The 27,884-nt window shown below is 61.1% G+C and overlaps 6 protein-coding genes across 6 annotated transcripts; 4 read left to right on the top strand and 2 right to left on the bottom strand.

Moving 5' to 3' along the window:
* Nucleotides 1–214: 214 nt before the first annotated feature.
* On the top strand, nt 215–4,830 carry VTJ83DRAFT_1285 (uncharacterized protein; the record flags this gene model as incomplete). Its single annotated transcript, XM_071007427.1, has 4 exons — nt 215–495; nt 550–650; nt 727–4,194; nt 4,283–4,830. The coding sequence occupies 4 exons, from the start codon at nt 215–217 to the stop codon at nt 4,828–4,830; spliced, it is 4,398 nt and encodes a 1,465-aa protein (XP_070870638.1).
* Nucleotides 4,831–8,971: 4,141 nt separating this feature from the next.
* VTJ83DRAFT_1284 (uncharacterized protein) lies at nt 8,972–13,940 on the top strand (the record flags this gene model as incomplete). The annotated part of the gene is made up of 5 exons (XM_071007426.1): nt 8,972–9,550; nt 9,616–10,044; nt 10,417–13,320; nt 13,389–13,750; nt 13,823–13,940. 5 exons carry the CDS (start codon nt 8,972–8,974, stop codon nt 13,938–13,940), a joined length of 4,392 nt encoding a protein of 1,463 aa, XP_070870637.1.
* Nucleotides 13,941–15,245: 1,305 nt separating this feature from the next.
* On the bottom strand, nt 15,246–19,914 carry VTJ83DRAFT_1283 (uncharacterized protein; the record flags this gene model as incomplete). Its single annotated transcript, XM_071007425.1, has 4 exons — nt 15,246–17,018; nt 17,087–19,366; nt 19,450–19,553; nt 19,623–19,914. The coding sequence occupies 4 exons, from the start codon at nt 19,912–19,914 to the stop codon at nt 15,246–15,248; spliced, it is 4,449 nt and encodes a 1,482-aa protein (XP_070870636.1).
* An 863-nt stretch (nt 19,915–20,777) lies between these two features.
* Nucleotides 20,778–22,924, top strand: VTJ83DRAFT_1282 (uncharacterized protein; the record flags this gene model as incomplete). Its single annotated transcript, XM_071007424.1, has 2 exons — nt 20,778–21,299; nt 21,374–22,924. The coding sequence occupies 2 exons, from the start codon at nt 20,778–20,780 to the stop codon at nt 22,922–22,924; spliced, it is 2,073 nt and encodes a 690-aa protein (XP_070870635.1).
* Nucleotides 22,925–23,315: 391 nt separating this feature from the next.
* On the bottom strand, nt 23,316–24,851 carry VTJ83DRAFT_1281 (uncharacterized protein; the record flags this gene model as incomplete). Its single annotated transcript, XM_071007423.1, has 3 exons — nt 23,316–23,693; nt 23,840–23,951; nt 24,190–24,851. 3 exons carry the CDS (start codon nt 24,849–24,851, stop codon nt 23,316–23,318), a joined length of 1,152 nt encoding a protein of 383 aa, XP_070870634.1.
* A 992-nt stretch (nt 24,852–25,843) lies between these two features.
* On the top strand, nt 25,844–27,191 carry VTJ83DRAFT_1280 (uncharacterized protein; the record flags this gene model as incomplete). The annotated part of the gene is made up of 4 exons (XM_071007422.1): nt 25,844–25,910; nt 25,985–26,094; nt 26,182–26,763; nt 26,892–27,191. 4 exons carry the CDS (start codon nt 25,844–25,846, stop codon nt 27,189–27,191), a joined length of 1,059 nt encoding a protein of 352 aa, XP_070870633.1.
* Nucleotides 27,192–27,884: the final 693 nt, after the last annotated feature.

Below are 27,884 nucleotides of genomic sequence, written 5' to 3'. Positions count from 1 at the left end.
GGACCCACCCAGCCAAAGCTTGGACTGGACGGGACGGGACCTGAGCTTGACGCCGCCGCTATCGATCAAGCAATCAATTGCCATAAAAGTTCCCGGTGAACGTCAACAGTCGACCTCCCGCCCGGCGCTGCCAACCTCCCTATTGATGCGGGAGCGCAACACAAACAACACGCCTCGACTCACCGCATCCCAGTGAATTCCGCCAACCAGCGCCATGCCTCCCGCAAAACGAGTCAAGAGCAGCGCCGCGTCCAAGTCGAAACCGACCACCTCCGAACGGCCGACCGTTGAGGATCTCGAAGGAGAAAACGAGTTCGCGACGCTTGCCCGCCAGCACTGGCTCAAGACCCCCAATCCAACCGACAAATCGTCTTCCCCGCCAAAGGTCAAGGTCAAGAACGATGTGCTCAAGCGCGAGATCTGGGATGCGCTCGAGAAGGAAAACTTCCCGCTCAAGTCACTCCTGGTGCTGGAGGGCCTGCAGACGCTCGAGAGGTGATTTCCGCGGCTCCATTCGCGCTGGGACGCCATCGCTGACCTTTGGTATAGTTATCTTTGGCCCGGCTATGGCGAGGACTCGTCCAACTACCATGTCCTCCTCATCATTCTGCTGGTGAATGCGAAGCACAGGGAGCGGCTCAGGACTTGGGGTGAGCTGCCGCCACTACTCCCCAGGCTTGCTTTTTTTTTCTTTTACGGCGTAGGACGCTGACAGGCGCATCGCAGACATCTTCGCCGACCGGCCGTCTGATTTCTCCGATCTCTTCCGCCGCGCCTTGTCCATGACCCTCGACGGCTCCCTCTCCTGGACAATCCGGACCCATGTCCTGCACTTCATCATCTACGCCTTCCAGAGCCTGGACTGCATCATCGTGCGCAAGCAGTGCACTCCCCTGGTTTCTATATCAATATGGCACGGCCTGTCGACCGAGGAGAAGCGGGATGCCATCCTGGAATCCAACCCCTACCTGAAGAAGGTGTGGCGGGCGGCTGCGAAGCGGTACGACTCGGCCGACGACGCGACAAAAGCGCGTCTGCGCTTTGAGAGAGCCTGGCTGTACAGCCTTGTCTTGGACTTTCTGGCCTTGATCTACGCCGGAAACGCCAAACAAGAGCACGTCCTCTACTGCGAGCGCTTCATCGAATTCTTGACGGACCTGCAGAGCCAGCTCCCGACGAGGAGATACGTCAACACCCTGCTCCAAGATCTCCACATTCTCCCAGCCATCACCCTCTCGCCCATCTACAACGATGAGGCAAACGGCCTGCTGCGAGAACTCGTCGCCCTCTTCTCCCACTACACGCACTTCGCCGTAGACGACCACACGGGGCATCAGCTCACCAAGGACGAGGCGTACGACCGGCATTGCACCACGCTGGCCAAGCTGCAGAGGACCGCCCTGAAGCATTTCAAAGACAAGCTGACGGTTCTCGCATTGTCCAACTATGGATCCATCGACAAGCGGAGCGGGCTGGAAGGCCTCCTCGAGCCCCTGACAGACGAAGAGCTCGTGCAGCTTACCGCTCTCCTGGGGCTGCGGACAGCCTATCCGGATTCCGGAAATGTGCCGGTCGACCGCCGGTTTCTCATGAAGGTCCTGCTGTCGACCTTTGAGCGGCGAAAGACTTTCCAAGAGGCGGCACGCGACCTCAGCGTCCTCCCCACGGAGGAGACGCTCTTCGATGCCGGGCTTCGAAGGACCGATCAATACGACGGTTCCCGGCCCGTGGCTCTCCCGAAGCTGAACCTGCAGTACCTCTCGGTGGGCGATTTTCTCTGGAGGTCTCTGGTGCTGTACCGCTGCGAGTCCTTCTACGCCATCGGCCAGGACATTGAAGACGCGCTTGCCAGGCTCAAGCCCGAGACCAACCGCGCCGGCGTCACCGGCTTCTCTGGCTTTTCGAGGATGGCTCTGCCCATCCAGAAACCCGCCATCTTGGAAGTCGTACCGCCCTTGGTCGGCGACGACAAACCCTCCCTGGTGCGCGCCGAGATCACGGTCGATCTCAGGAAACTGGCGCCGCACATCCGGAAAGAGTGGGAATCCCTGCGGCCCGACGACGTCATCTTCCTGCTCTCAGTCGACGCCGCCAAGTCAAGATCCGCCGCGAACGGCGGGGCCCCATTGTCGGAAGCCGAGAAGCTTGGGTTGGAGGCGGTCCGCGCAGCAGAGATCATCCAGGTGCTCGATGACAGAGGGCAGCCCATTCGAGACGTGCAGGCCTACTTTGATGGTCACAATCGCGGGTCCTCCAGGAAGTTCCAGGTTCGGCTTGATGCGGCAGCCTACAAGGCTGACACGGAGAGCAAGCGGGACGTCTACGACAAGATCAATCTCGTTCTGCGGAGGAGCGGTCGCGAGAACAACTTCAAGCCCGTCCTGGAGTCGATCCGAGACCTCACTCTGTCGCAGGTCCCGCTCGCCTCATGGCTGCACGACGTCTTCCTCGGCTACGGCGACCCGGCCGGCGCTACCTACAAGAACCTCCCCAACCGCGTCAGCAAGGTCGATTACCGCGATACGTTTCTTGACTGGCAGCATCTCATCGAGAGCCTGCCTGGAAAGATCGTCGAGCCGAGCGACGATGCGTCCAGCAGTTTCGGACCTCCGTACGTGCTGGAGACCATCGAGAAGCCGCCGCCCGAGGACGCCGGTTCCAAGCCCTCCAAGAAGAGGAGGCGAGATGGGGAGCCATCCTTAATCGCCGAGATTGAGACGCTGCGCGTCTCTACCTACAAGCCGCCCAACAATGGTCCCTATCCGATCGACGCCCCGAAGCTCAACAAGGTCCGCTTCACGCCCATGCAGATCGAGGCCATCGTCTCGGGCACGCAGCCGGGCCTGACCATCATCGTGGGTCCTCCCGGCACGGGTAAGACGGACGTGGCCACGCAGATCATCAACAACATCTACCACAACTTCCCGGAGCAAAAGACGCTCCTCATCGCGCACAGCAACCAGGCGCTGAACCAGCTGTTCGCCAAGATCGTCGCCCTGGACATCGACGAACGCCACCTCCTCCGGTTGGGACACGGCGAGGAGGAGCTTGAGGCCGAGGGGAGCTTCAGCAAGCATGGCAGGGTCGAGTCGTTCCTGGAAAACAGGCAGCGATTCCTCTACGAAGTGAGCCGTCTCGCCGCCAGCATGGGCGCTCCCGGTGCGCACGGGAACTCGGCCGAGACTGCAGGCTACTTCAACTCGGTCTACGTCGAGCCCGCGTGGGCGAGGTTTCAGGACGCAGTCAAGTCTGCCGAGGCTGGGCCCGAGGAGATTGTCAAGGCGTTCCCTTTCCACGCCTACTTCGCTGATGCTCCCCAGCCGCTGTTCCCGGCGGACGCCGACCGCGAGGCCGTCCTGGAGATTGCCAACGGATGCCACCGCCACATCTCCAAGATCTTCTCAGAGCTCGCCGATATCCTTCCGTTTGAGATCCTTCGCCGCGACAAGGACAAGGCGAACTACCTGCTCACCACCGAGGCGCGCATTATCGCCATGACTTCGACGCATGCCGCCATGAAGCGGGGCGAGATTGCGGCCTTGGGCTTCCACTATGACAACGTCATCATGGAAGAGGCGGCCCAGATCACCGAGATTGAGAACTTCATCCCCCTGGCCATGCAAAAGCCCAAGGACGGCAAGTCCGGCCTGCAGCGTGTCGTCCTCTGTGGCGACCACTACCAAAACTCCCCCATCATCCAGGGCCTGGCTTTCCGCCACTTTGCCAACCTCGAGCAGTCCTTCTTCTCGCGCCTCGTGCGCTTGGGAGCCCCGGTCATCACGCTCGACCAGCAAGGCCGCGCACGCCCCTCCATCGCCGATCTGTACCGGTGGCGGTACCCCAACCTGGGGGATCTCTCGCACACCCAGACGGACCCCGAGTTCCTCACCGCCAACGCCGGCTTCCGGTACGAGTACCAGTTCATCAACGTGCCCGACTACAAGGGCAGGGGCGAGTCGGAGCCGTCGCCGCATTTCATCCAGAACCTCGGCGAGGCAGAGTACGCCGTGGCGATTTACCAGTACATGCGGCTGCTGGGGTATCCGGCGAACAAGATCAGCATCCTCGCGACCTACGCCGGGCAGAGAGCGCTCATCAAAGATGTGCTGGCGCATCGGTGCGCCAAGAATCCGATCTTTGGCCTGCCGAGGATCGTCGCGACGGTGGATAAGTATCAGGGAGAGCAGAATGATTGTGAGTTTTTCCAACCCCCAACTCATACCAACCTATACCGACCGAAACCCAAAAAGAAAACACGCATACTAACGAACAATTTTTGAAGTTATCATCCTATCCCTCACGCGCACCTCCAGGGTCGGCTACCTCCGCGATATCCGCCGCATGACCGTCGCCCTCTCCCGCGCCCGCCTGGGTCTCTACGTCCTGGGCCGGCGGGAGGTTTTCGAGTCGTGCTACGAGCTGCGCGAGGCGTTTGGCCTGCTGCTGAGGAGGCCCGACAAGCTCGTGCTGGTCACCGGGGAGCTTTGGCCTGCCCAGCGACCGCTCCTGTCGGAAGGGAAGGCTGACGGCAGCGATGGCAGCGATGGTGCGGCGGATGAGAAGGCGGTGGCGCAGGTGCCGAACGAGGCGGTGATGGAAGGCGTTGAGCATCTCGGACAGTACGTGTTTGAGATGACGAACGCGAGGTTGAGGCAGTTGAGGGAGGAGAAGGGGTTGGAGGTGGAGGTGAAGGTTGTGGAGGAGCCCGAGCGGGAAGAGATTGGGTATGTGAGAGGGGGGGGGGAGGAGGAGGAGGAGGAGGAGGAAAGGGGGGGGGAGAATGAGGGACCGAGCGGAAAGGTGGAGGGGTTTGAGGTTGAGGAGGACTGAGATGGTTGTGGTTGACGCTTCGTACCTAATGTACAAGTGCGGGATGTGTAGATGCTTTCCGTACTTTGGGGGATTGGCGTAAGTAGCATGCCTCTCGAACGGCAACGTGGATTGATGGTGGTTTGCGATGAGAGCCCTGCATCTTCGAATGCCACACAGCTAGCAGCATCTTCCGTTGCGTCTTTTCGTCGATGTTTGTCTCTTGTGTTTGGGTTGGACACCCACGTACGGCGTGACAATATGCAAGGATTCCGAGATTCCATGGTCAGTCTGCAACCCCCACTATGCTGAGCTTTGGCTCTGTCTTCATCACATGCACGGACGAGGCGCGGAGGAGAGCAGCGGGCGGCGATGGCGTCACCATGCAGGGTTGTGCATCAGGGATGGGATCAGGATCAGCGCTGGTATCCCGCCGTGGCGGGCCTCTCGGGGTTTTGTTTTTCTTGTGTTTGTTTGTTTCAGGGGAGGAGGAGAGGGGAGGAAGAGGCAGGTTTTGCATGTAAGATTATCATCTGGCGTTTCTCCAGTTTCCCTCGGACATGTATGTCCATACAGTGAGATGGATAGGGCCACGGGGAAAATAATCATTTCGGACCCCCCCCCCCACCTAGCGGGCATGGTCATGATGTGTCCCTTGTTATCCGTGGGGTTGGTGTTGGGGCTGGTCAGCCGGAACCACCCCTCCCTGAGACAGATGGCACATCTCCCACACGCGCCAGTTGCCATTGTAGAATCGGCAACGGCCCTTGACACCATCTGCCTTAAAAGGCAACCGGAAGAGTGAGTCAGATGCTGCAGGGTCGCGCCACCACCCATGTTTGGCTGTGGTGGTTAACGATGGTGGTGGCCTTCGCCCTAGGCGCCGCCTGATGGAGGGCCAAAGATGGGCTGATACTGCCTGCTTTCCGAGGGGGTTACACAGTCCCCAAGGCATCGCGGCGATCTGCTCAAAACCCGCGAGCCTGGGCAAGAACGAAAGAGGGGGCGAGTCGAGCGGCCGTTGGCTTCCCGTTCGAACGGTCAAACGGGTTGACGCATCGGCGTCGGAGTTCTCGAGGCCGAGCCAAGTGTGGTGTGTGCGGGCGGACGAGCGCCACGCTTCGACCCAAGACAGCTGGCTAAAGCGTTGCTCTGCATGTGTGCTCCGACGCCCTGACATCTTACAGCTCGTATGTAGATACGTCATCTGCCTCGAGATTTCATGTCCAAAGACGTAATTTCTAGGCGCGACGGAATGCAGCGAAGCCCTCTTACCGGGCTTCTGTTACACCGCTCCGAAGCATCGCCTCCCCCGCGGCCCGGGGCCGGCTCGACAAGCGACCTACTAGGGCTGCGTGGTGATGGACAGGACATTTCCTTTCTCCTCAAATAGCATCTCACGCCTCCTCGGACCATGTGCGGCCGGGAGCGAGCCCAAAGGGCACCCATGCCCCGGCGTCCTCAGACGGACAAACACCCGCATACCTATCTACTATAAACGGAGAAATTTTCCAGGTCGAGTGGTACTCGCTCGGTCTGGCCTGACCGGCTTTCCTCTCTGTTGAGGCTAATTCTGGAATAAGAAGATTGGGGAACACGAGGATCGGGGAGGACCCTGATGATATTGGCTAGCAGATTAGGGTGTTTCGAACATAATCCACATCTCACCGGTCTGGCAGTGGCGCTCCTAGGATTCACTGATGGATGGATGGATGGATGGATGGATGGATGGATGGATGGATGGATGGATGGATGGATGGATGGATGGATGGATGGATGGATGGATGGATGATGTCTTGCTTGACGCACAGTGTCTCACGGGGAGGTACCCATTTGAGGGATCGAGGCAAGTTGACAACTTTCAAGGAAAATCCCGATACGAGACGCCACGAATCGATACCCGTAATCCCGAACTGTTTGTTTCTTGAGCTTTCCCCGCAAAAAAAAAAAAAAAAATCGCTGTAGGCCGGGCGACGTCCATCCCGGTGGATGTTGTCCCCTGATGCTGAGATCTGCTTGGGTGGGGCGAGGGGGAGGGGCGGTACGGGATGTGGACCGAGCAGGGCTGGCAGACCAAGTTGTGTTCCAGTTTCGGTGATGACTGACATGGCCGTCTTTGTTTTGCGTCCAGGGTTTTGACCCTCCCCCACGCGCCTAGACATTCCCAGACAGCCGCCTGTCCTTTGTGGGCCAAGGGGCTCTCTTACGTAGCAGTGCAAGGTGGATTGTTGGCGAGAAGAGGGATCTCGTGGGCAATGGGGAACAATAGGAAGGATTTTTTTTTTTTTTGGAGGCACAGCGAAACGAGACGACGACAAAGCCAGCCCAACCTTCTCGAGGACACTAACGTTACTGTGCCTCGAGGACGCCAAAGAAACCGGGCCCTCCGAAAGGATGAGATTTTGGAAACCCAACCCTGGGACCTCATCGCCGCTGGCGGCCACGGGGGACCCTGGTTTGTTTCGTTGGCGGGCAAACATTCGAGAAGTGCGGCTGCTGCTGCGGCGGCGGGAACTTCCTCTTCCTCTCAGCCCCGGCGGCATCGGGAGAGCAACGACTCTTTGGGGGTCTGAAACATCGAGGAGCAGGACAGGGGCGTTGGAAAGCGACGGCCGTTGTTGGTGCGTTTCTGTAATTGAGCTGCGAGGTCCTGGGAAGGTCTCCTGGTCGCACACAGAGAGGTTGGGGCCCTGCGAAAATCATCAACAGGGCCTTCAACGCCCAGACTTCCATGACATGGCCGATGCACGTGGGGCTCCCCGTCTCTCGCATCTTCTGGGGTCGAACCTTGCCTTATCACCAAGGCTCCACGGGCCCGAGTGCTCTAGGCCGCCCGGATTCCACAAGGAGCACAATGACAGGGCAGTCTGCTTTTGTTGGGCGGTCTGGGAGATTGGATTTGCAGAGGGAGAAGCAAACACTGGAAAAGAGGTAGACCTGGAACACACTGCCCGCACTGGACATAGAGGTGGTTTCCCGGTGGGTACCTGAGTGACGGGAGCCCCGCGAAAGAATGTGCGACGTAACTAGCGTGATGGCGACGTGACGTGACGTATTGTTACGTCTTGTCCCAAGACCCAGGACACGCCCCATCCATCTTCCACAAGCTACACCGGCTACGTAATCCCTACATCACTACCGGGAGGAAAAAAAAAAAAAGACATGCATGCTCTTCATGAACACGGATGCATGACATGGTTCCAAGTTTTCGAGCCATGTGTTTGAAATTGCTTTGATAGTCATCCATCCGTTACCTCGCTGTTGTCGTTGGGAACACCTGGTACCGTAGGCAGGCCGTGCCGGAGACCCCTCGTACGGCTGTCACATCGCTGTCACGGCGTGTAATTTACAGCCGTTTCGACCCGGCAAAGCCCCGGCAGGCGGGTGGTGGCCAGAGTGCCCAGCCCGATTCTCTGTGCGCCAAAACCCAACGCACCTCAGGCGGCTGCCCACCCTGCGCCCACACACGCAGACCCCTCCCGGACCCCCCTTCCACCTTCTTCGCCTTGGAGTTCAGAAAACCGCTTTCCCTCCAAAATTTTTCTGGGCTTTTTCTTCCCTTCCACCACCCACTCCCACACCCAACCCGGTGAAAAATAGTCCCAGGAGGAATCGTCTTCGCCGACCGATTCCCTTGTTTTTTTTCACACCTAATAACCTTTGGGATCCTTCTGATTCTCGGAAATCTTGGTATCCAAGATTATCCAGAGAATTTCAACATCTCCACTCCTCCTGTGAATTTTGGAGAACAGTCGGTCGCCGTGGTTGCCCTCTCTCCACTGCGACGCTTCTGTCCCTACCTACCGCACAGGACAGAGCATCACCGAGACAACACATAACCAAACCCACATTCTCTTGGGCCTCTGCGACTTTTTTCCCCTCCCCTCTGCTCGCCTACAGCGCCCACTCCCATCTCCTTCGTCGGTGTTGTTTTCCTTCCCCGCGAAACAACCCACCTCAGCTTCGCCGAGACTGGAATCGTCGACAAGTTTATCGACACCCATTCATTTGATCGATCGTGCGACACACCGGATCTGAGATTCGCTCGTGTCAACCCGCTCGATATCTCCTTCGTCTCCGCGAGACTGAACCCGACGTCAACCACCCCTCCCCCCCACCCCGAACCGAGAACGAACCGGCTTTCGAGTCAACATCACCATTCATGAGTTCCGCTGTGAGCAACCAGAATCAAAACCCGGCGACCAATCCTGCTGCCTCCGAGGCCCCGTCGTATGCTTCCGCCGCCGGTGCGAACACGAAGCCGACATCTACCCCTCTGAGTGCATCGGGCCAGCCGCCCGTGGTGGTCGGGTCTGCTCAACCCCCGGTCGTCGTTGGTTCTGAAAATGGCCAGCCCTCCGCCGCCGCGCCGGTGAACGGCCGTCCCGGCTCCACCGCCTCCCCTGTCGTCCGCGGCAACCCCATCGTCAACGGCAGTGCCGACCACGCCCGCACGGGCTCCGTCACCATCAACGCGCCCATCGCCAACGGCGCTCCCAGCGGCACCACCAAGAACATCCAGTTCGGCTTCAGCGAGTCTCCGGCCATCCCGCACAGCACCCCGCAGATCGGGGGTGCCGCCCCGATTCCCATCCCGGGCGCCGGCAACCCTAGGATCCAGTCGCCGGCCCACTCGCCGTCGCCCATCCCCCAGATTCCTCAGCAGAGCGGCGGCGGCCAACGCGCCCCGTCCGTGCCCCAGGCTCCCTTGACGTTCGGCAGCTTCCCCGGTGACAACGACGTAAGTGCCCGCAGGACCCCGTGCTCGCGGCGGCTCCGGCTCACGCTCACCGTTTTCTCCTGCAGCGTCACATCAAGCAGCACAACCCGGCGATGAACCAGAACCCGCACGTCCGACGTGACTCCCACTCGTCCATGCACAGCGAGGGCTTCAGCCACGGCGGGCCTCCCCACGGGCGCGGCGGCTTCCAAGGCCAAGGCCGTGGTCGTGGAAATTACAACGCCCAGTACAACAACTCGAACATGGGCTACCCCCCCAATCGCAACTTCTCCGGGCCGGGCGCCGGCCGCGGTGGCATGCCGCCCTACCACCAGGGCCGCGGCGGGATGCAGCAGTTCCCCAACTCGCCCCAGCCGCCCCGCGCCAGCCCTGCCACCACTCCTGCCATGGCCCACGCCACTCCGACGATGCAGCCTCCTGCCCTCGCGGCGGGCGGTGCGCAGCCCTATTACCCGCCCATGAACCCGGCCATCCCTCCTTACAATGCTCATCATGTAAAGTCCCCTTCCATTCTCAACGACTCTTCTCTGTCGTCCAGCAGCACCACCAAGGCCAAGGCAGCCCGTCGGGACTCGGACAATGATCATCACCACATGCGAGCTCCCAGCGGCTTCCCGAAGCCAGCAGCCATGGACCCCGCCCACAAGCCGCGCCGGTACAGCAAGCGCTGGGACCCGGCAGCCGAAAGCCGGCAACATCCGCAAGGCGGTGCCGTCTCATCTGACCATCCGGAAGCATCGCGCTCGTCCTACTACTACCAACCAGGCCGGGGTCCCGCCATGCTCAGTCAGCATTTCATGGGACCGCTGGACCTGTCTCCGGAGACCGGTGCGTTTGAAAAATTGCTAACAGCCAACAAAATGCAGATGGGCAACCCTTACGCGATGCCGCCCATGGCCGTGCCGTACTATCCTCCCCAGGCCATTAACCCGTACATGACCCAGCCTCCTCAGTTCCCTGGCGCCGGCCACCAAGGATTTGTTCCTTCCTACGGACCTACACCTGGACAGCCGGCAGCCCCTCCCATGTCGCGTAATGCTTCGCAGGTTTCGGATCGCCAGGCTTCCGCGGCCACGCCCAGCCAGGCGCCTGCCATCGCCCCGAACGCTCAGCAGCAGCGTCCTGCCCAGGCCCCGCCTGCCATCGTGTCGTCGACCAGCTTCACGCGGCCCAAGAAGAGCGCCGCCATCGTCATCAAGGATTCCGAGGGCAAGGTCGTTGACCTGAACGCCATCAAGGCTCCTGCTTCTCCGGCCCCCGCAATTCAGCAGTCCAAGACACCCCCGGCCATCGTCTCGACGCCGACCCCGCCGCCCAAGTCCTCGACGCCCTCCCACGGTCGCACGGACAGCACCACCACCACCGGCAAGTCGGCTGAGCAGGTGCGCGAAGAGTTCATGGCCCGCGTGCGCCAGCAGGCCAACGCGGAAACCTCCGATGCGCAGGCCAAGGAAGCTGCCAAGAAGCAAGAGGAGAAGGCTGCCGCCGAGAAGGCTGCCGCAGAGAAGGCGGCTGCCGAGGAGAAGGCCAAGAAGGAGGAGGAAGCTCGCCTCGAGGCCGAGAAGAAGGCTGCCGAGGAGAAGGCCAAGAAGGAGGAGGAAGCCCGCCTCGAGGCCGAGAAGAAGGCCGCCGAGGAAGCGAAGGCTGCTGAAGAGGCCAAGAAGGCCGAGGAAGCCAAGAAGGCCGAGGAAGCCAAGAAGGCCGAGGAGGCCAAGGCTGCTGAGGAGGCCAAGGCCAAGGAGAAGGTCGAGCAAGACGCCAAGGCCGCCGCCGCCGCCGCTGCTGCTGCTGCGGATTCCGCCGAGAAGAAGCCGGAGGAGAACGCGCTGTCTCCGGAGGATGAAGAACTCGAGCGTATGATTCGCGAAATGGAGGAGGAGGATGCCCGGCGCGAGGCGGAACAGGCTGCTATTTCGGCCAAGAAGAAGGCCGAAGCCGAGGAGCGGAAGCGCAAGGAGGCCGAGGCTGCCAAGCTCTCCGCCGAAGAGATGGACCGGCGCCTCCGTGAGCAGGAGGCCGAGATGGAGAGGCTCGAGGAAGAGCGTGAGCGCCAGCGCCGGGAGAAGGAGGCCAAGGGCATCAAGGGCCCGTCTATTGCCGAGCTCCTCGCCAAGGACCTCAGCTCTCTCAAGCTGACCGACGAGAAGAAGGAGGCCGAGAAGCCCGAATCCGGCGCCGGCACTCCCGCGGGCGGGAAAACCGGGTCTGAGAAGGTCAGGACCAAGCCCGGCCCGCTCAACCTGGCCCCTCTCAAGACGACCCAGGTTGAGGCCCCCCAGCCGAGCGCGGCCCTTCAGTCCCTCCGCTCTGCTCGCTTCCTGCCGGGTATCGAGTACAGCATCTACCCTCCCGGCATCCTGTCGCCCAACCCCTCCCTCAACGCCGCCGTCCAGAAGAAGGGCAAGGTCTTCAAGTACGACGCTCAGTTCCTGCTTCAGTTCCAGCACGTCTTCACCGAGCAGCCGTCTCTCGAGTTCCACCAGCAGGTCAAGGCTCTCATCGGCGATACGGACGGCTCGCGTTCCGCCTCGGCCCGCACCCCCGGCGGCTCCGGCAGGCAAGGCTCGCGCGCCGGCTCGTCGGCCTTCCCGCCCGGCGGCGCCATGGGCCAGTTTGGCTCGAAGCCCCTGCCTTCTGGTACCACCTCGGAGCAGCGCTTTGCCATGTCTCAAGGCAGCCTGTCGCGCAACCCCATGGGTGCCATGGGCGGCTTCAACCGCACCGGCACCTTCCCCATGAGCCGCACGCCGTCTTCCGGCCCCGGCGGCCTGCCGTCTCCTAGGACCGGCAGCAGGCGTGGCGGCAGCAAGAGGGACTTCAATGCCAAGTCGGAGGCACAGGCTGCCAAGACGATGCCTCTGACCGCAGGCCAGGAGGTGAAGCCCATCACCATCTCGGCCACGGGTTGGAAGCCGACCAGCATCGGCAAGAAGGACGCGCAGGCTCCGATCAACGTCCTCGCCCAGGGTGGCCACCTCGAGCCGGAGATCGTGCAGCGCAAGGTGAAGGCTGCTCTCAACAAGATGACGCCCGACAACTTCGAGAGGATCTCGGAGCAGATTCTTACCATCGCAAACCAGTCCAAGAACGAGCAGGACGGCCGCACGCTCCGCCAGGTCATCCAGCTCACCTTCGAGAAGGCCACGGACGAGGCTCACTGGGCGTCCATGTACGCCAAGTTCTGCAAGCGCATGCTTGACTCGATGAGCCCCGAAATCCGCGACGAGAACCTTCTCGACAAGCAGGGCAACGTCGTGAGCGGCGGCGCTCTCTTCCGCAAGTACCTCCTGAACAGGTGTCAAGAAGAGTTTGAGCGCGGCTGGAAGGTCGACCTTCCCAAGCCCAAGGAGGGCAAGGCGGGCGAGGCGGAGCTCATGTCGGATGAGTACTACATTGCCGCTGCCGCCAAGCGCCGCGGTCTGGGTCTCGTCCAGTTCATCGGCGAGCTGTACAAGCTCGGCATGCTCACGGAGCGCATCATGCACGAGTGCGTGCGCAAGCTGCTCGAGTTCACGGGCGTTCCCGACGAGGCCGAGATCGAGTCGCTCAGCAAGCTCCTCAAGACGATCGGTGGCAACCTGGATTCCACCGAGAAGGGCCACGCCTACATGAATGCCTACTTCGAACGCATCAACAGCATCATTGAGCTTGAGGGTCTGCCGAGCCGTCTCAAGTTCATGCTGATGGACCTGGTCGACATGCGCAAGGCCAACTGGCATTCCAAGGAGGCAAACAAGGGCCCCAAGACCCTGGAGGAGATTCGCGCAGAGGTATGGTTCCCCGCGGTTTATACCGGGTATATCTTCCAAAGGCCGTTGAAGCTGACATGCATGAACAGGCCGAAGCTGCCGCTGCGCAGAAGGCTGCTGAGACGGCCCGCACGGCCCAGCGCGGTGGTGGCGCTCCAGCCGGCAGGCCCCTGGGCGGTCGCAGCGACTCAAGGAACTTCTCATCCAGCAACGCCGCGTCCAACCAGCTCGGCATGGACGACCTCCGTCGTCTCAGGGGCTCCTCGAGCCGTACCTCGAGCCAGAACCCGTCGTTCGGCCCGACGTCGATGTTCAACTCCCGTAGCAACAGCGGTCGTCGTCTCGGGCCCGGCGGCGCTTTCGGCCGTGCCACGGAAGACTCGGGTGCTTCCTCGCGCACGGGCACGCCGCCCGCGCCGCGCGAGTCGGTTGCCCACGCGAATGCATTTGGGTGCGTATTTTCGTGTTCTTTTGTCCACAACAACCCGTCCGCCGAATGCGCAGTGCTAACGCCCACGTACAGACTGCTCGCAGATACCGGAGACCACCCTGGCTCTCCTCCCTCTGTCCACGCCTCGCCGGCGCTGTCCAAGGCAACCCTTGACACGGTGGCGGCCGGTGACGGTAAGAAGGAGGAGTAAAAAAATGGGGTTGAAGTCGATGATTGAGGGGGTGGTTTTTTCCATCGCTTTCACAACAACACGGCGTCTTGCATTCATGAGCTCTCTTCATGCATAGACCGGGCAGGCGGGATTTGTCACGCATTCATTTGCATTTGCGGCGGCGGTTAGGCGGTGGGCGGTAGTGAGGTTTTCGTTCACCACACAAAATTGCTCGCTGGCTTTGTTGATATGTCTTTATGGCTCTGTTTCTTTGCCTTCTTTTTGTTTTCTCTCTAAAAGTTGGGGCCGCCCCTAATGATACCTCCCGATCACGATAGACGGTAGCTTAACGCCCCCATCACCCAGAGGGGGGGTGGATGGATGGACGAGGATGGTCGGAAGTGCGCATGCCAGCTGGCCAAGCGCACATGGACATGAGGAGTACGTATGAGGAGGGGAGGATGGGGTGGGGGGTGGGAAATTCTGATGGTCGCTCACCCCCATGACCCCGAGTTTGTTTGCTCAGTTTTTCTTTTGATCCTTTGAGCTCGTCGACCCGACATTAGGGAGTTTCGGGATGGGGAATGGAATGAGATTCGCCAACAGGAGACAAAAGCCTTTGTTCTGCATGCATCTTGCGCTGCGCTCCTTTCTTATGGGGGTTTGTTCTTTCTGTCACAGAGTCGGCTCAGGGCATGGCCCCTTAACCAAGAAAGATGGAGGTGGGCGGATTTGGATGCCTATGGTCCGTCTATTTAGATAATGCCGACGTTATTTCCTGGCGTGCTTCTTTCTGGTTGAGGAGTGGTGCGAGCCCTTCTCTCTCTCTCTCTGTCTCTCTCTCAGACTACAAAAGACAGAAGGGTAACAGGTGGCACCAGGGTAGGAGAGCGCTCCTCCCTCCTACTAGTTTCTTTTTACTCCAAGCCCGATGGGCTTTTTCTCCGGATCAACAACATCGCCTGGACTGCATGCATGGCTGAGCTCAGCTGTGCGTTCTTGTCTCGTGTCAACTCTATGACGTACAACAACAGCCAGGAACTTGTCGAGGAGGGAGACGTATGACACATGGATGCCATGTTTCTTGACTCTTAACATCACAAAGGACAAGAGGCATGGATCAGCAACCTGTCCCCCCCAAACGCCAACAAGTACCATGCCGGATTACAAATAAGAACGTCAAAAAAAAAAGGAGCAACAAAACAGCCCCGCGAGCCATCTATCCCATCCCGCAATCCACCCAAGCCCTTTCAGACAAACCCGTCATGCGTGCCATCATCCCAGAAACCGCCTCCCCGCAGGCTACTGCTGCTGATGCTGATGCTGCTGCTGCTGATGCCCCCATTACTTCTGCGGCTGCTGCAACTTTGCAAACAGCGTATCCATCGCCACCCACTGCCGACCACACTTATCCAGGTACTTATCCACAACCCCCTTCACGGTCCCGAACCTTACGCGGTTGTGCTCCGCCAAGGCAAACACCTTGTCCCGCAGCTCGGCGGCGTTCCCCTCCCCGCCGCCGGCGCCCTGCCCGTTCCTCCCCTGCTCCTGCGCCTGCTCCATGACCGCCTTCTTGGCCCGATCCACGTCCCACAGGCTCGCAAAGTACACCAGCTGGTTGTGCATCTCCCTCTCGCCCATCTCGTAGTGCACCTTGCCGGCGCACCCCTTGGCCAGGCCCTTGGGGCCGAGGCACCGCGTGGCGCCGCAGACGCTGATCTGCCGCGTGCGCAGCCCGCAGCTGGCGTCGTCGCAAACGACCCAGCCCTCGTAGTAGCGCGCCGTCTGGGCGCGGACGGCGGCCTCGACCTGCGCGACGATGCTGATGTTGGGCAGGACGGCCTTGCAGCTCGGGCAGGCGACGCCGGCGGGCGTGACGCGGTCGCTGGACAGCACGAGGCCCTCGAAGGGGGACGAGGTCTTGCAGGCGCGGCAGCGCAGAGAGAGGCGGGCGCAGTTTTGGAAGCGGATGGCGTCCGGGATTTGCGACTCCAGCGGGTGGATCTCGAGGTCTTGGACGCCCGCGCCCGAGGACGAGGCCGAAGAGCTGTTGGCGTAGCGGCGGACGTCGAGGCCCAGGTTGTCTGCGAGCTGGGCGGTCGAGGTGCCGACAATGTTTGCGCAAAGGCGCTCGACGGGCGGGAAGATTTGCTTGCCGATGTACCACTCGACGTCCGGGACGAGGCCGGAGTTGGGCTTGAGCACGTCCTGCGGGGTGTAGGCGCGCTTGGCGGGGGGTTCCGAGGACTTGGAATCGCCCGTGATGATGTACTGGACGACGTCGCCTTTGCGCATGACCTTGCCGCGGGCCATCTCGCGGAGCGCGACTTGGACCTGAGGCATGCTGTCGGCGTTGGGGTACTCCTTGGGCGCTTTGCCGAGCTGCGTGAGGATGATGTACTTGGGGATGGGGATGGCCTGCTCGCGCATCTTGGCGGAGATTTCGCGCAGGTATTCGTGGACGCGCTGGATCGATACTTCGGTGTCGTTGCCCGAGAGGATCTCGTCCAGGATGCGCTTGGAGACGTCGCGCGACAGGGGGCAGTACTCGCGGCGCTTCATGTCGAGACCCTTGACCTCCAGCTTCTCGACGAACTTGCCGTCCACCTCGACCAGGTTGATGGCGGCGTACTTCTTCTTGGCTTGCAAGAGGATGCGGCGGAAGACGTTGTCGACGTCGATCTCGAGCCGCCTGTACCGCCGGTTGACCTCGGTCTTGAACTCGCGGCCGACCTTGTAGGCGTCGGCCACGCTGTCCACGTTGGCGTTGATCATGACCGAGTCGGTGTCGCCGTAGATGACCTGCAGGCCCATGCTCTCGGCCAGGTCCTTGGTGCTGCGGAGAATCTCGCGGCCCTTGAAGGTGGTGAGGACGGCAAGGGGCCTCGCGTAGAAGCGGGACTTGGCGAAGCCGAGGCACCCGTACATGGAGTTGGCCGTCAGCTTCAGGGCAAGCTGCTTGATGTCGTAGGTGGCGAGCTGCTCCGGCGTGGCGTTCTTGTCCTTCATCAGGCTCTTGACCTGCTTTCGCCGGTCCACGAGGGTGCTGATGAGCCGCGGCAGGATGCCCGGTTCCTGGGTGTCCGGGACAGGAGGCACGCCATCTTCGTCGTCCGACTGGGGGTTTGTTAGCAGGAGGCTTTCGCCCGGCATGTGTGCGACATGAGGTGGTCAACAAAACTCACCACAAACGACCGGTTGACGGTGGTAAAGCAGATGTTGAACTCCTGGATGATGGACGGGTACAGCGAGTTGAAGTCCATGACGAGGACGAACTTGTCGTAGAGGCCCTTCTCGGGCTCGAAGACGAGGCCGCCCTTGTACTTGTCCTTCTTTTTGGTGTCGCCGCCGTCATCGTCCTGGTTCTCTTCATCTGCGCGCGCGCGACCTCTGAACGGCTGCTTGTCGGGGCAGATGTACTTGTTCTTGGTGAACTCGTGGAGCAAAATGTACTCGTTGCGCTCGGCACGGGTGCCCATGAGCGTCCTCGCCCACGAGTTGCCCGCCAGGTTCGTGAGAACCTTGGTGAGGGGGAGGATCTGGGTCCTGAGGGCCAGGGCGGCGATGAAGTACGTGTCGGTCTCGGCGTGGGTCAGGTAATCCATCAGGCCGTCCTTGGTCGTGGCCCAGGTCCTGAGGGCGGCGTCGTTGTCGATGTCGCGACGCTGGTTGTTGCTGCCAGAGAGGTAGAGGCTGCACATCTCTGTCAAGCTCCACGACTGGCACTTGAACATGACGGACTTGCCGGCGTCGTTGGCCAGGTCGCACAGGAGGCGCCCCGCGATGATCTGCCGCTCGGCAAAGACGTTGCCGCCCACCTTGCCGATCGAGGACGGCCAGGCCGCACGGCGCAGCCTTCCTAGGCGAGACCACTGGTGCGTCTTCTTTTCATACAGGCGGTTCAGCAGGATGCTGTAGTCGACGCCCTCGAGCTGGTGGCCGAGGATGACGTCGGGGTCAACGAGGTCGACCTGGGCCAGGAAGAAGGTCAGGATGTCGGACTCCTGCTTCATGAGCTTGATCAGGCCCTTCTTCCGCTCATTGGCCATCTTCTCGAACCCGATGGGGAACGATGCTCCTGGCGGCCGCATGAGGGTGAAGGTCCGGCAGGGCAGCTTGTCGGCAGGCGTGGTGTCGCTGAGCGACACGTCCTCGTAGACGCGGGCGCTGATGGCCAGGATCTCCTGCTTGTTCTCCTTGGCGTTGAACATGGTGCGCATGGCGATGCTCATGAGCGTCAGCGGAGGCGCGTCGCTGCTCTCGCTGTCACCCACGGGCTCGATCATGTTGGGGTGCTCCAGCAAGACTTCGAGGCGGCAGTGGGACGCGTTCTTGAGCGCGGTGAAGTCGCCATCCTCAATCTTGAGCCAGCACGGCCCCTTGATCTTCTTCCACAGCACAAACTGCTCAAACAAGGACGTGTTGGTGCCGAAGACGTGCGAAAAGGTCTCGCCCGTGGTGCCGAGCTCGAGGGCAGGCTTGGTGTAGGGGTAGAGCAGCTTCAGGTACTGCCCCTCCTTGGGAATGCCGGGCAGCTCAAAGGCGTACTTTCTGGTGCATGCCTTGATCTTGTGCATCCCGACGTTCATCCTGGTCATGATGGCATCGACCTCCTGGTAGACGTCCATCATCTCGACCTGCTCCGTCGTCTCGACGCCGCGTTGCACGCGGTGCTTGCGCGGCAGGAAGTAGAGCTTCCGCAGGATGTTGTCGATCTTGACGAAGCAGCTGACGTAGTGGTTCGTCTTCTTGTTCAAGACTTTGCCAAAGAGGCAGAGGCTGCCTTGGACCTCGGCGTAGTCGGTCCAGAAGAAGTTGAGGGAGCCGTCCTCCTCGATGGCGTGCTTGTAGTCGATCTTGCCGATGGTCCTGCCCTCGGGCTGGGAGCTGCTGAGCACGTTCAGCCTCTCGTGGATGCCGTTCCACGACGACGCATCCACGGCCGGCTCCGGGCCTTTTGCGGGTGACGAGGTCATGGGATGCGGCTGGGGTTCCGGCTTGACCATCTTCTTGACCTGCCGCGAGGCCGACAGGTTGACGCTGGCAGCATTGACGCCGCCCGTGTGGGCGACCTCCATCATGTCGTCATCGTCTTCTTCGTCGGCCTCGGTCTTGGGGATCGTCTTTCGCTCGGCGGCCTTGGCCGCGGGGGAGGAGGGAGCGGGATCGCTCATGGGCACGTCGGAAGGCGGGACCGCGGGCTCGTCGTCCATGGGAGGAATGAAGTCATCGTCGGCCATGGGAATGTCGTCCGAGGCCGGAGAGGAGGCGGTGCCGTCCATCATCTTGGTCTTCTTGGTGGCCGGTTGCCGGGGCCCGAGGACGGGAGAGAGGACGCGAGCTCTCCTCCTCTCGGCTGATCGGTCTCGCTTCTTGGGCACCCGCGGTGGCGGCAACGGGACGTTGGCGTCCACCTCGCCGAGGAGATCGGCCAGGAACTTGTCATCTTCTTCCGTCTTGATGACCTGAGAGGCGGGTGTCAGCAAGCACCACCGGGCCCGGGCGTGGGCGCGAGACCAGGGAGGCCGGCCCTATAGCTGCTACGAACCTTGGGCTTGGGCTGGGGCTTCACAGCCCCTTTTGTGAAGTAGGCCGAGATGTCCCGGTCGTTGGCGTCCCGCTTTGCCTGCTCGTCTTCACGTTGCTGCTTGGCTGGAGAAAGGGGAGCGCTCATCAGCAAGCCGGCTCAGAGGGTGGGGTTCCCGGGAGACCGTCACGTACACTTCTTGTCCTTGCTCCTGACGGGCAGCTCCTCGTCGCTCTCGTCGTCATATGTATGGACGCGATCCCACTCTTCCCGGCCGTCGTCGGCGTATCCCTCGCCATTGTCGTCGACAACGAAGTCGTCCTGGTTGAGACGGTCGCGGACAATCTTCTTGTACTGGTCCTCGTCCACCTCCTCGTAGAGGTTATCGGGCTCCTCCACCTCGTATTCGTCGAAGACCTTCTTGCCGGACTGCTTCAGGGCGCGAAGCTTGGCGAACTTGTCGCGCTTGGATGATGCCTTGGACATGGTGCCTTTGCTCCCGTCTCGGGCGGTGGGATGCTGGATCGAGCGGCGGGCCTGGGTCGGGGAATCGGGGAAAAAGAAAGGAGAAGAGAGGCAAAGGACGGCACGATGGCTATGGCGCTCTCTTTCTGCCCGAGCGTCTGTCCGAGAGCAGAGCCGTTGGCATATGCCGTCAGGTGTGTGTTTGTGTGTGTGTGTGTGTGTGTGTTGGCTTGAGGGTTCAAAGCAAAGATACAACTCCCCAAGAGCAAGGGGGGGGGATTCCGATTGTGTCTGTTGTGTTGGCTACGGACATGGGACATGTGGGGAGGCCAATGCTGGCACTTGATTTGTTCAACGAGGGTTTGACGGAGGACGCGCTTTTCGCGTGTCGCGTCTCCCAACGCGAAACCCCTGTTCCCGCGTAAAGTGGCAGACCCTGGCTGGGCGGGTGGGAGCCCCACACCCGAGTCCGCGGTACCTACTGTATGTGGTAGTTACTGTGTATAGTACGCCGTAAGGTACATACGTAGGTACTGTACCACGCTAATACGAATGGGGATGCCCCGCTGTGGGCTGCCCCAGCAGAAAAGTCAAGAAAAAAGTTGGCCGCCAAGCAGCAGCAGCATCAACATCCTCCAAGCCATTCGTTCCCATGCGCACTAGGACAGGGCTTTCGACTGCCCATTGACGCAGCACCGAATCGCAGACCAACACCGGAACTCCCTCGGTTGGTCGCCAACGGTAACATACTAGCTAGACACGCGCTCGGTTGGGAAGTTCCGGTCAACCCAAAAGCGCCAACCAGGCTCGACTGCCCCTCTTCTCTTCCCCCTCCCCGCCCCCTCGGGAACCCCTCGCGCACCTGAAGCCTCAACATCGCAGACATGTACGTCTGCCGGGGCTGTCTCCGGAACCTCGCGGGCGCCGCCGCAGGGGCCCTCGTCCCCAGGACGCTCGGCCCTCTGCGCGCAAGGACCGTTGCCGTGTCCAGCGCACGATCTTACTCGAGCGATGCCGATTCGGTCCGGGCCGCCATGGAGGCCGCCCTCTCCGAGACCAAGTCCAAGCCGGAAACGAAACCCCCCAGCCGTGAGAAGGATCAGGCCAACGACGACGAGGTCGAGCTTGGATACGACCACGTCGACCCACGGGGAGGGGCCCTGGCGAGGCAAAAGTACGAGAAGAAGCTTGAGAAAGGCGTCAAGAAGCACCTGAGCATGATGCCGGACCCCTTCCACATTGCCCAGTACATCAGCACGGCGCTCAGCAAGGACAAGTTCGACGAGGCTCTCATGATGACCCGCATGGCGAGCCGCAGCAAGAAGGTCGAGGTCAGCTGGAACCACCTGATCGACTACCTGCTCAAGAAACATCGCCTCCATGCCGCCATCAAGCTGTACAACGAGGTCCGCCCCCTCCCCCACAAGCGCACCGTCTCGAAAGCCCACCCTCGTAGACCGCTCGCGCTAACTCTTCGCAGATGAAGAAACGTGCTCAGATACCCAACGCAAAGACGTACACCATCATCTTCCGCGGCTGCGCCATCTCACCCCACCCCAAGCTCGCCGTGTCCGAGGCCACTCGCATCTACAACTTCATGCTCAAGTACGGCCCCCTCAAGCCGAACACGATCCACATGAACGCCGTGCTCGACGTGTGCGGCCGCGCCGGCGACCTCGAGAGCCTCTTCACCATCCTCACGACAGCCAATACCTCGATACGGTCCCCCGACGCCCATACGTACACCATCGTCTTGAACGCGCTGAGGCACGACGCCGAGCGCATGAGACAAAAGAACCAAGGCCTGGTCGACGAGGAAATACGGCGGGAAATCCAGGCCAACATCCAAAGAGCGAGGGCCCTCTGGATCGACGTCATCACGAACTGGAGGAACGCCAGGCTGGTCCTTGACGAGCACCTGGTGGTTGCCATGGGCAGGATGCTCACCCTGGGCGAGAGCCGCGACAACGAGGGCGTGCTCGACCTGCTGGAGCAGGCGATGAAGATCCCGCGGCTGGACAAGCCCGACGTCAAGCTGCCCCCGATGCCGCCCGCCAAGCCCGGCGAGGACTCGGCCGCCGACGCCAGCCCAACCTCTCAGGGCGCGTCGCCGTCGTCGCCGTCGGCCCCTCGAGCCGCTCCCAGCCTATCCAACGCCCCCCTTTACGCCAAGCCCAGCCAAAAGACGCTCTCCCTCGCCCTCACCGCCCTGACCAACCTGCGCAAAACCTCGCACGCGTCCAAGTACTGGGACTACCTCACGCGCCTCCACAGCATCCTCCCCGACGCCGACAACTACTACTGCTACCTCCGCGCCCTCGCCGTCGGGCACAACAGCGAGAAGGTCGCCCTGCTCATCTCCAGCTTCCCGCGCGACTTTCTCGGCCCCGACACGTTCCGCCGGGGCTTCACCACGTGCATCAACGACAACCTCAACCCCAACGCCTTTGCCCACGCCTGCCGCATCTTTGACGTCATGGTGTCCACCCGGCGCTACCCGGACCCCATGGCCATGCGCCTCTTCCTGCAGGCCTCGCGCCTCAGCACCAAGCACTTTTACAAGGCCTTCCTCGCCTCGGGCTCCCGCAAGGACGAGCTCGAGGCCCTCGGGCACCACGGCCGCCAGCTCGCGGCCGCCGTCGACCGCATGTGGGAGCCCTTCCGCATCCTCGCCTCCTCGCTCAGCTACCCGACCGACGCGACGCGCTCCCCCGAGGAGCTCCTCGCGCGCCAGCGCAACGACGTGCAGGAGGTCATGGCGACGGCGCGGGCCATGCTGGCCGCCATGGACCGCGCGCTCACGACCGAGGGCATGCTCGGCAAGAGCGACGCCAAGTTCTGGAAGGCGCGGCGCGTGGTGCTGCAGCGGGCGGTGGAGAGGTGGATCGACAAGCTGTATTCGCAGGGGAAGGACTCGGGCGGTGCTGCCGACGGTGCTGCCGACAAGGACGAGGGGTGGGTTGCGCTTGAGGAGGACGACATCAGGGCCAAAAGCTCACGACAGAGGCGGGCCGTCGCGCAGCATGCTTGAGGATAGGAGGGTGCGCATGTTGCTGGCTGGGACGGGCGTGTACGTTGGTTGTCGTGTAAGATACCCCTGTGTATACCTAGTAACCACCATCATGAACGACAAGGATACAATGTGCGATACAATCGATCAGGGAACGATGGCGGTGTGTCACTTCAAACCCATGAAATCATCATCACTTTTTTTTCTTTCCACTGTCCAGCCATGTCACCATGATGCCGAAATGCTCAGTCATGTAGGATTCAACGGTTGGTCTCTGTTTCAAGGGAAAAGAAAAAAAAAATACACCACGAAGGAACGTGCTTTGAATCATAACGATGCTACTGACGAATTAACTCTACGCAGCCATGACGAGCCTATCCCCAACCACCACCATGCCAATCCTTCAGCAGCATCACAAGTGTCCCGACAAGATGGGGCGCACCACCGCCGACTCCATCATGCGTGCCACGACTCCGTCGCCCCGAGTCCTCTCCATCTCGCACACCTGTTGCTGCTCCGTTCCGGATACGCCCTCGCCACCAACTGGTACCGAAACCCCAGAACTGTTCTCATCATCCCACGGGCTCCTCGCCACCACGGGCACCGTGTTCTCGTCCGTGGCCTCGCTCTCCTGGCTCGTCCTCTGCGAGCTTGATGGGCTCCAGGACTCCTCCAGGGAGCCGGGGCTGGGGCTGGGAATGGTCAGGGCCGAGGTTGGCGTCTTGTTACCGGTCCTGTCGTTGTTGCTGTAGCTGCTGCGGCTGCTGGCGGGCGATGCCGGGCTGTCGGTCTGGTTGGCGGGTGTAAGTTGGATCCAGCTGGGAGTCCGTTGAGACGTGGTCGGAGACTTGGGAGCGCTATTGACAGGGGTAAACGAGAACAGATGATTAGTGACACGACAGCGAACCAAGGAGAGAAGAAGGGGCATCGGCTCACCCAGACGAGGTTTCCGGCGGAACGGCCCAGAGAGTCCTCAGAGGAGGCCGGGCTGGAGTTTGCCGTCCCAGAGGAGGCGGAGCTGAAAGGGGTGAGCACGCTGGGATCGGGACTACAGGAGATGACCCCAAACTTGTGGCAGGCGGTGGCAGAGGAGACGACTCACACCTCTCACGGGGATTGCCCGGTACGCCGACCTTACCATCGATCACCTCTGTGTGCAGGAGGACCCCTGTGCTTTAGTGCCTACCGCAAACAAGGCTTGGGAAGGAAGGAAGTCTTCTTGATTTCATAAGGCCGACCGGGAAAGCCACTCACCCCTGACAGCTCTCTGAAGGCTTGAACAGAACGAGGCCAGGCTGTGCAGCGAGTCCGACAGGGGCAGGGTCGGGCTGGGCTGCTCTGCCGCAGAGGCTGCGAAGTTTTCCTTGTCGCTGTCGGAGCGCGAAAGGCTCGAGCGGGGGCTGGCGTCTTCGCTGTCCCCTGCGTTCCGGCGGCGGAACGGCGAGTGAATCTGCAGCTTGAGGCGGCTCGAGCTGAAGAAGCGACGGCGGAATCCCGTGGGCGACAAGGGTGAAGTCGACGACCTGTCTTCAAAAGGAGAGGATCCTTCGGTCGTGGGGCTGCTGTTTTGTGTTGTCGTCATTGCCGTGGTCTCTTCTCGCAGCTCCACATAGGTATTAGCCTCTTGGGAGCTCTCGGAGGACGCAGCGAGAGCCAAGTCCTTTTCCTGATGGCGACGTCTCCTGGTGGTTGAGGAGAACCAGTTGGGCCTGGTCTTGTCGGTCTTGGATGAGCCTTGCTTCTCCTTTTCCGGCTGCCGATCCTCGAGGGTGGGTTGGGGCGTGTTCTTGGCCGCCTCCTGAGTTGCGGTCGCGATGCCGCCGAGGAAGATTCGTGACGTGGTGCGGCGGAGAGTGGCCACAAGAGACGGGCGTGAACGGCCGGCTTCCAGGCTGACCTCTGGGCTCGTCTGGGTCGGCGTCATTTCGAGATGGAGACAGCTAGACATGGCAGAGGACACCGGTGTGGTCATCTCGATGGGCCAGGAATGGATAACTCTGCGCAAAGACTACGGGATACAAGAAGAAGAAATGGATGCAACGGAGGGGAGGCGGGGATGGAAGTGACTAGAAGAAGAGAATGATTTATTTATCCTTGCGTCTCCCAGGATGACTGGGCAACAGCAACTTGAAGACGTAGGCTTTGGGAAAGCGAAGAGCTTCCCCTGTCTTCGCCTTCGTGGAAACCCTGAAAGAAGGAGCCGCGTCGAGGGGATAGTTACCTAGGTACCGTCCCCTGCCGGCATCCATCCGTCTCTAGAACAATAAATATTCACGGCAGGTACATGTAGGATCTACAGGAAATAGGACTGACCTCGGGCTGTCGGCGTGCGTGGATGGAGAATAAAACGTCAACAGCACTCCCCGACACCTCGTCCTCCAGGTCCCGCCCCAGTAGATGCCGATATCATTCCCCAGCACAACTTGACGTTGGGAATAGGAACCCAGCCAGCACGGGTAGAACTGAGCATGCGTTGTTGCTAACTTTACACTTTACCATCGGTGTCGAGGCACATCCGTCGATTCCCTACCTCTCCCTTGGACAGAATGACTGCTCTTACACGTAGGGACGAAGCATCATGACCGATACGGAAATGCTGGTTGCTTCACAGTATATGATACAGTGTGATACAACACAAACACACGGCCAAGGCTCGGGTTCGATCGGCGCTTGAGTTCTTGGCTCTGCAAGGACCAGGGATGGACATGGCGAGCCTCGCCATCGACGCGCGACGCTGCGTTGCGCCGCGCCGCGTTTCGCAAACCTAGCTACACAGTAGTTATTACGCAGTACACATGCTTCATCGCCTGGACAGCTGAAACGTCATCGCTTTCTTCTTCTCTCCAGAATCCCGCCCGCCTCCAGTCCGCCTCGACTCCCAATTACCCACAAAGGGCGATATCGACGGAACTGGCCTGGCCGATCCGAACCGTCATCGCCATGGCAGCCACCGACAGCGGCAACGGCAAGAAAGTTGCCGCCGACTTTGCGAAGATGATCCAAGAGGGTGCGCTACCTCTTCCCCCACCAACTTCGCAACTCAAAGTCCAGTCCAATCCATCCTGACCGACCGCTCTCCAGCCCGCGATCGCAAGAAAAACGAGGCCCTCGCCGCCAAGATCTTTGGCCGCTCGACCTCCTCCAAGCCATCTCCTGCGAGCAGCCTCGCCAGCCGCGCCGGCGTCAAGAAGGTTCCGTTCGCCCCCCCGCCCCCTTCATCCTGCGCTCTCCCGACGGTCGGCCCTTTCCAGCTAACGCATCCCTTTTCCTCCCTACAGCAGCGCTCCGATCTCGCCGTCCGCCCGCGACACAGCACCGGCAGCATCGAGACCGAATGGACCCATGACCTCCACGACGCCGTCAACCCCCGCCGCCCCGCCGCCGCCAACGGCAAGGCTAGCGGGAGCGGCGCCGGCTCTCTCGCCTCCCGCATCACCCGCCCCGGCGAGCGCCCGCCGGCCGCCCCGGCATCGCAACGCCAGCAACGCCGTGCCGCGCAGGTCGCCCGCGCCCTGATCAAGTCCGAGCTCGAGGGCCACCCGCGCTCGGCGCCGTCCTCTCCCGCCGCCGCCGCTGCTGCCGCCCCCCCGGCCCCGAGGGCCATGATCGCCAGCAAGGCCTCGGCGGCGGTGCCGGACCACGGCTTCACCATCCGGGGCCTCGCGGGTCCGTTCGTGGTGCTGGCGCAAAACTTTGCTCCCGGCACGACGGCGGCCGACATCGAGAGCGCCATGACGCCCGTCGGCGGGCTCATCAGCAGCTGCCGCATCGTCAAGACGCATCCGCTCGTCATCGCCGAGATTGTCTTTGAGAGCAAGGAGGGCGCCGAGAGGGTGATTGAGACCTTCAACGACCGCGTCGTACGTGTCCCCCCCCTTTTTCTTTTTTCCTTCCTTTCCCCCAACTCAGACACCGCTTCAGCGGGAGGGGAGAAAAAAAAAACAACCCCGCGCTAACCGCGATGCGCACGCACGCACGGCACGTACAGGCCGACGGCCACGTCCTCAAGGTCTTCCACAAGCCCGGCAACAAGCCCTCCGCCGCCTCCGTGGCCCCCGCCAACGCCCCGACCGGGCCCCGCGCCGCCTCGGCCGCGAACGAGACGGTCGTGGACGGGTCGTACGGCTTCGAGGACCCCATGGAGACGGACAATGCCGCCGCCGGCGGCAGCGGCTTCTTCTCAAACCCTCCCCCGACCGGCCCGGCCGCCGACGCCAAAGGCGGAAGGCTGTACAGCGATAGCATGGTCGGCCGCCGCGGGAGGGGTCGGAAGCAGCAGGGGAGGTAAAATGACTTGCGCACCTCCTGTCTTTTTTCCTTTTTTTGTTTGCTTCGTGAGGAGGAGGGGATGGGGGGGAGGGCGGGGTTGGACTGGCTGGTGCGGCGGTTGGCGTTTTGTTTTTTCCCTTGCTTTATTTTTTGCTCTCTCTCTCTTTTTTTTTTCTTTTCCTTTCTCTTTTCCCTCTGCGAGGAGAAGAGAAAGCACGGAGCATGTGTTGCTGATGCATATGCGTGTGTGACTACCGACCCCCCCCCCCCCCCCCCAGGGTCCGAGGCCAGGTCTCGGTGAGACGTGCGAGTTCTTGCGAGTTCGGGACGGGCGCGATGGGCAAGACTCGGGTGCTTTAGCTTCGGTAGTTGCCTACCTCAGGAAGGTAGGCAATCTCTTAGAGTGTACATGGAAAATCAGGCCGGAGCGGAAAGCAAGAAATAAAGAAACGAATAGAAGAATATGAACATGGATCCCGGATGTCTACCCTCTTCGCACAAAGCCGCTGCGTTTGGACCTACCGAGCACGGCACTCTGACTACCCTGGGTAGGGGATGCCTTACGGAACTTGGCTACTGCGTATTCGTTGCATCTCACCACGACCAAAGGCTTGGTTGTCATGGCAATGACCACGACGATATCACTTCAACAGCTCTGACGAAACGAAAAAAAAAAAAAAAAAAGGTGATGCAGTTCCAGCAAAGCTACCTA

Source organism: Remersonia thermophila, chromosome 1 (genome assembly GCF_042764415.1).
Source record: "Remersonia thermophila strain ATCC 22073 chromosome 1, whole genome shotgun sequence".
Classification (NCBI taxonomy): domain Eukaryota; kingdom Fungi; phylum Ascomycota; class Sordariomycetes; order Sordariales; family Chaetomiaceae; genus Remersonia; species Remersonia thermophila.
This window is presented reverse-complemented; position numbering and strand designations above follow the sequence as displayed.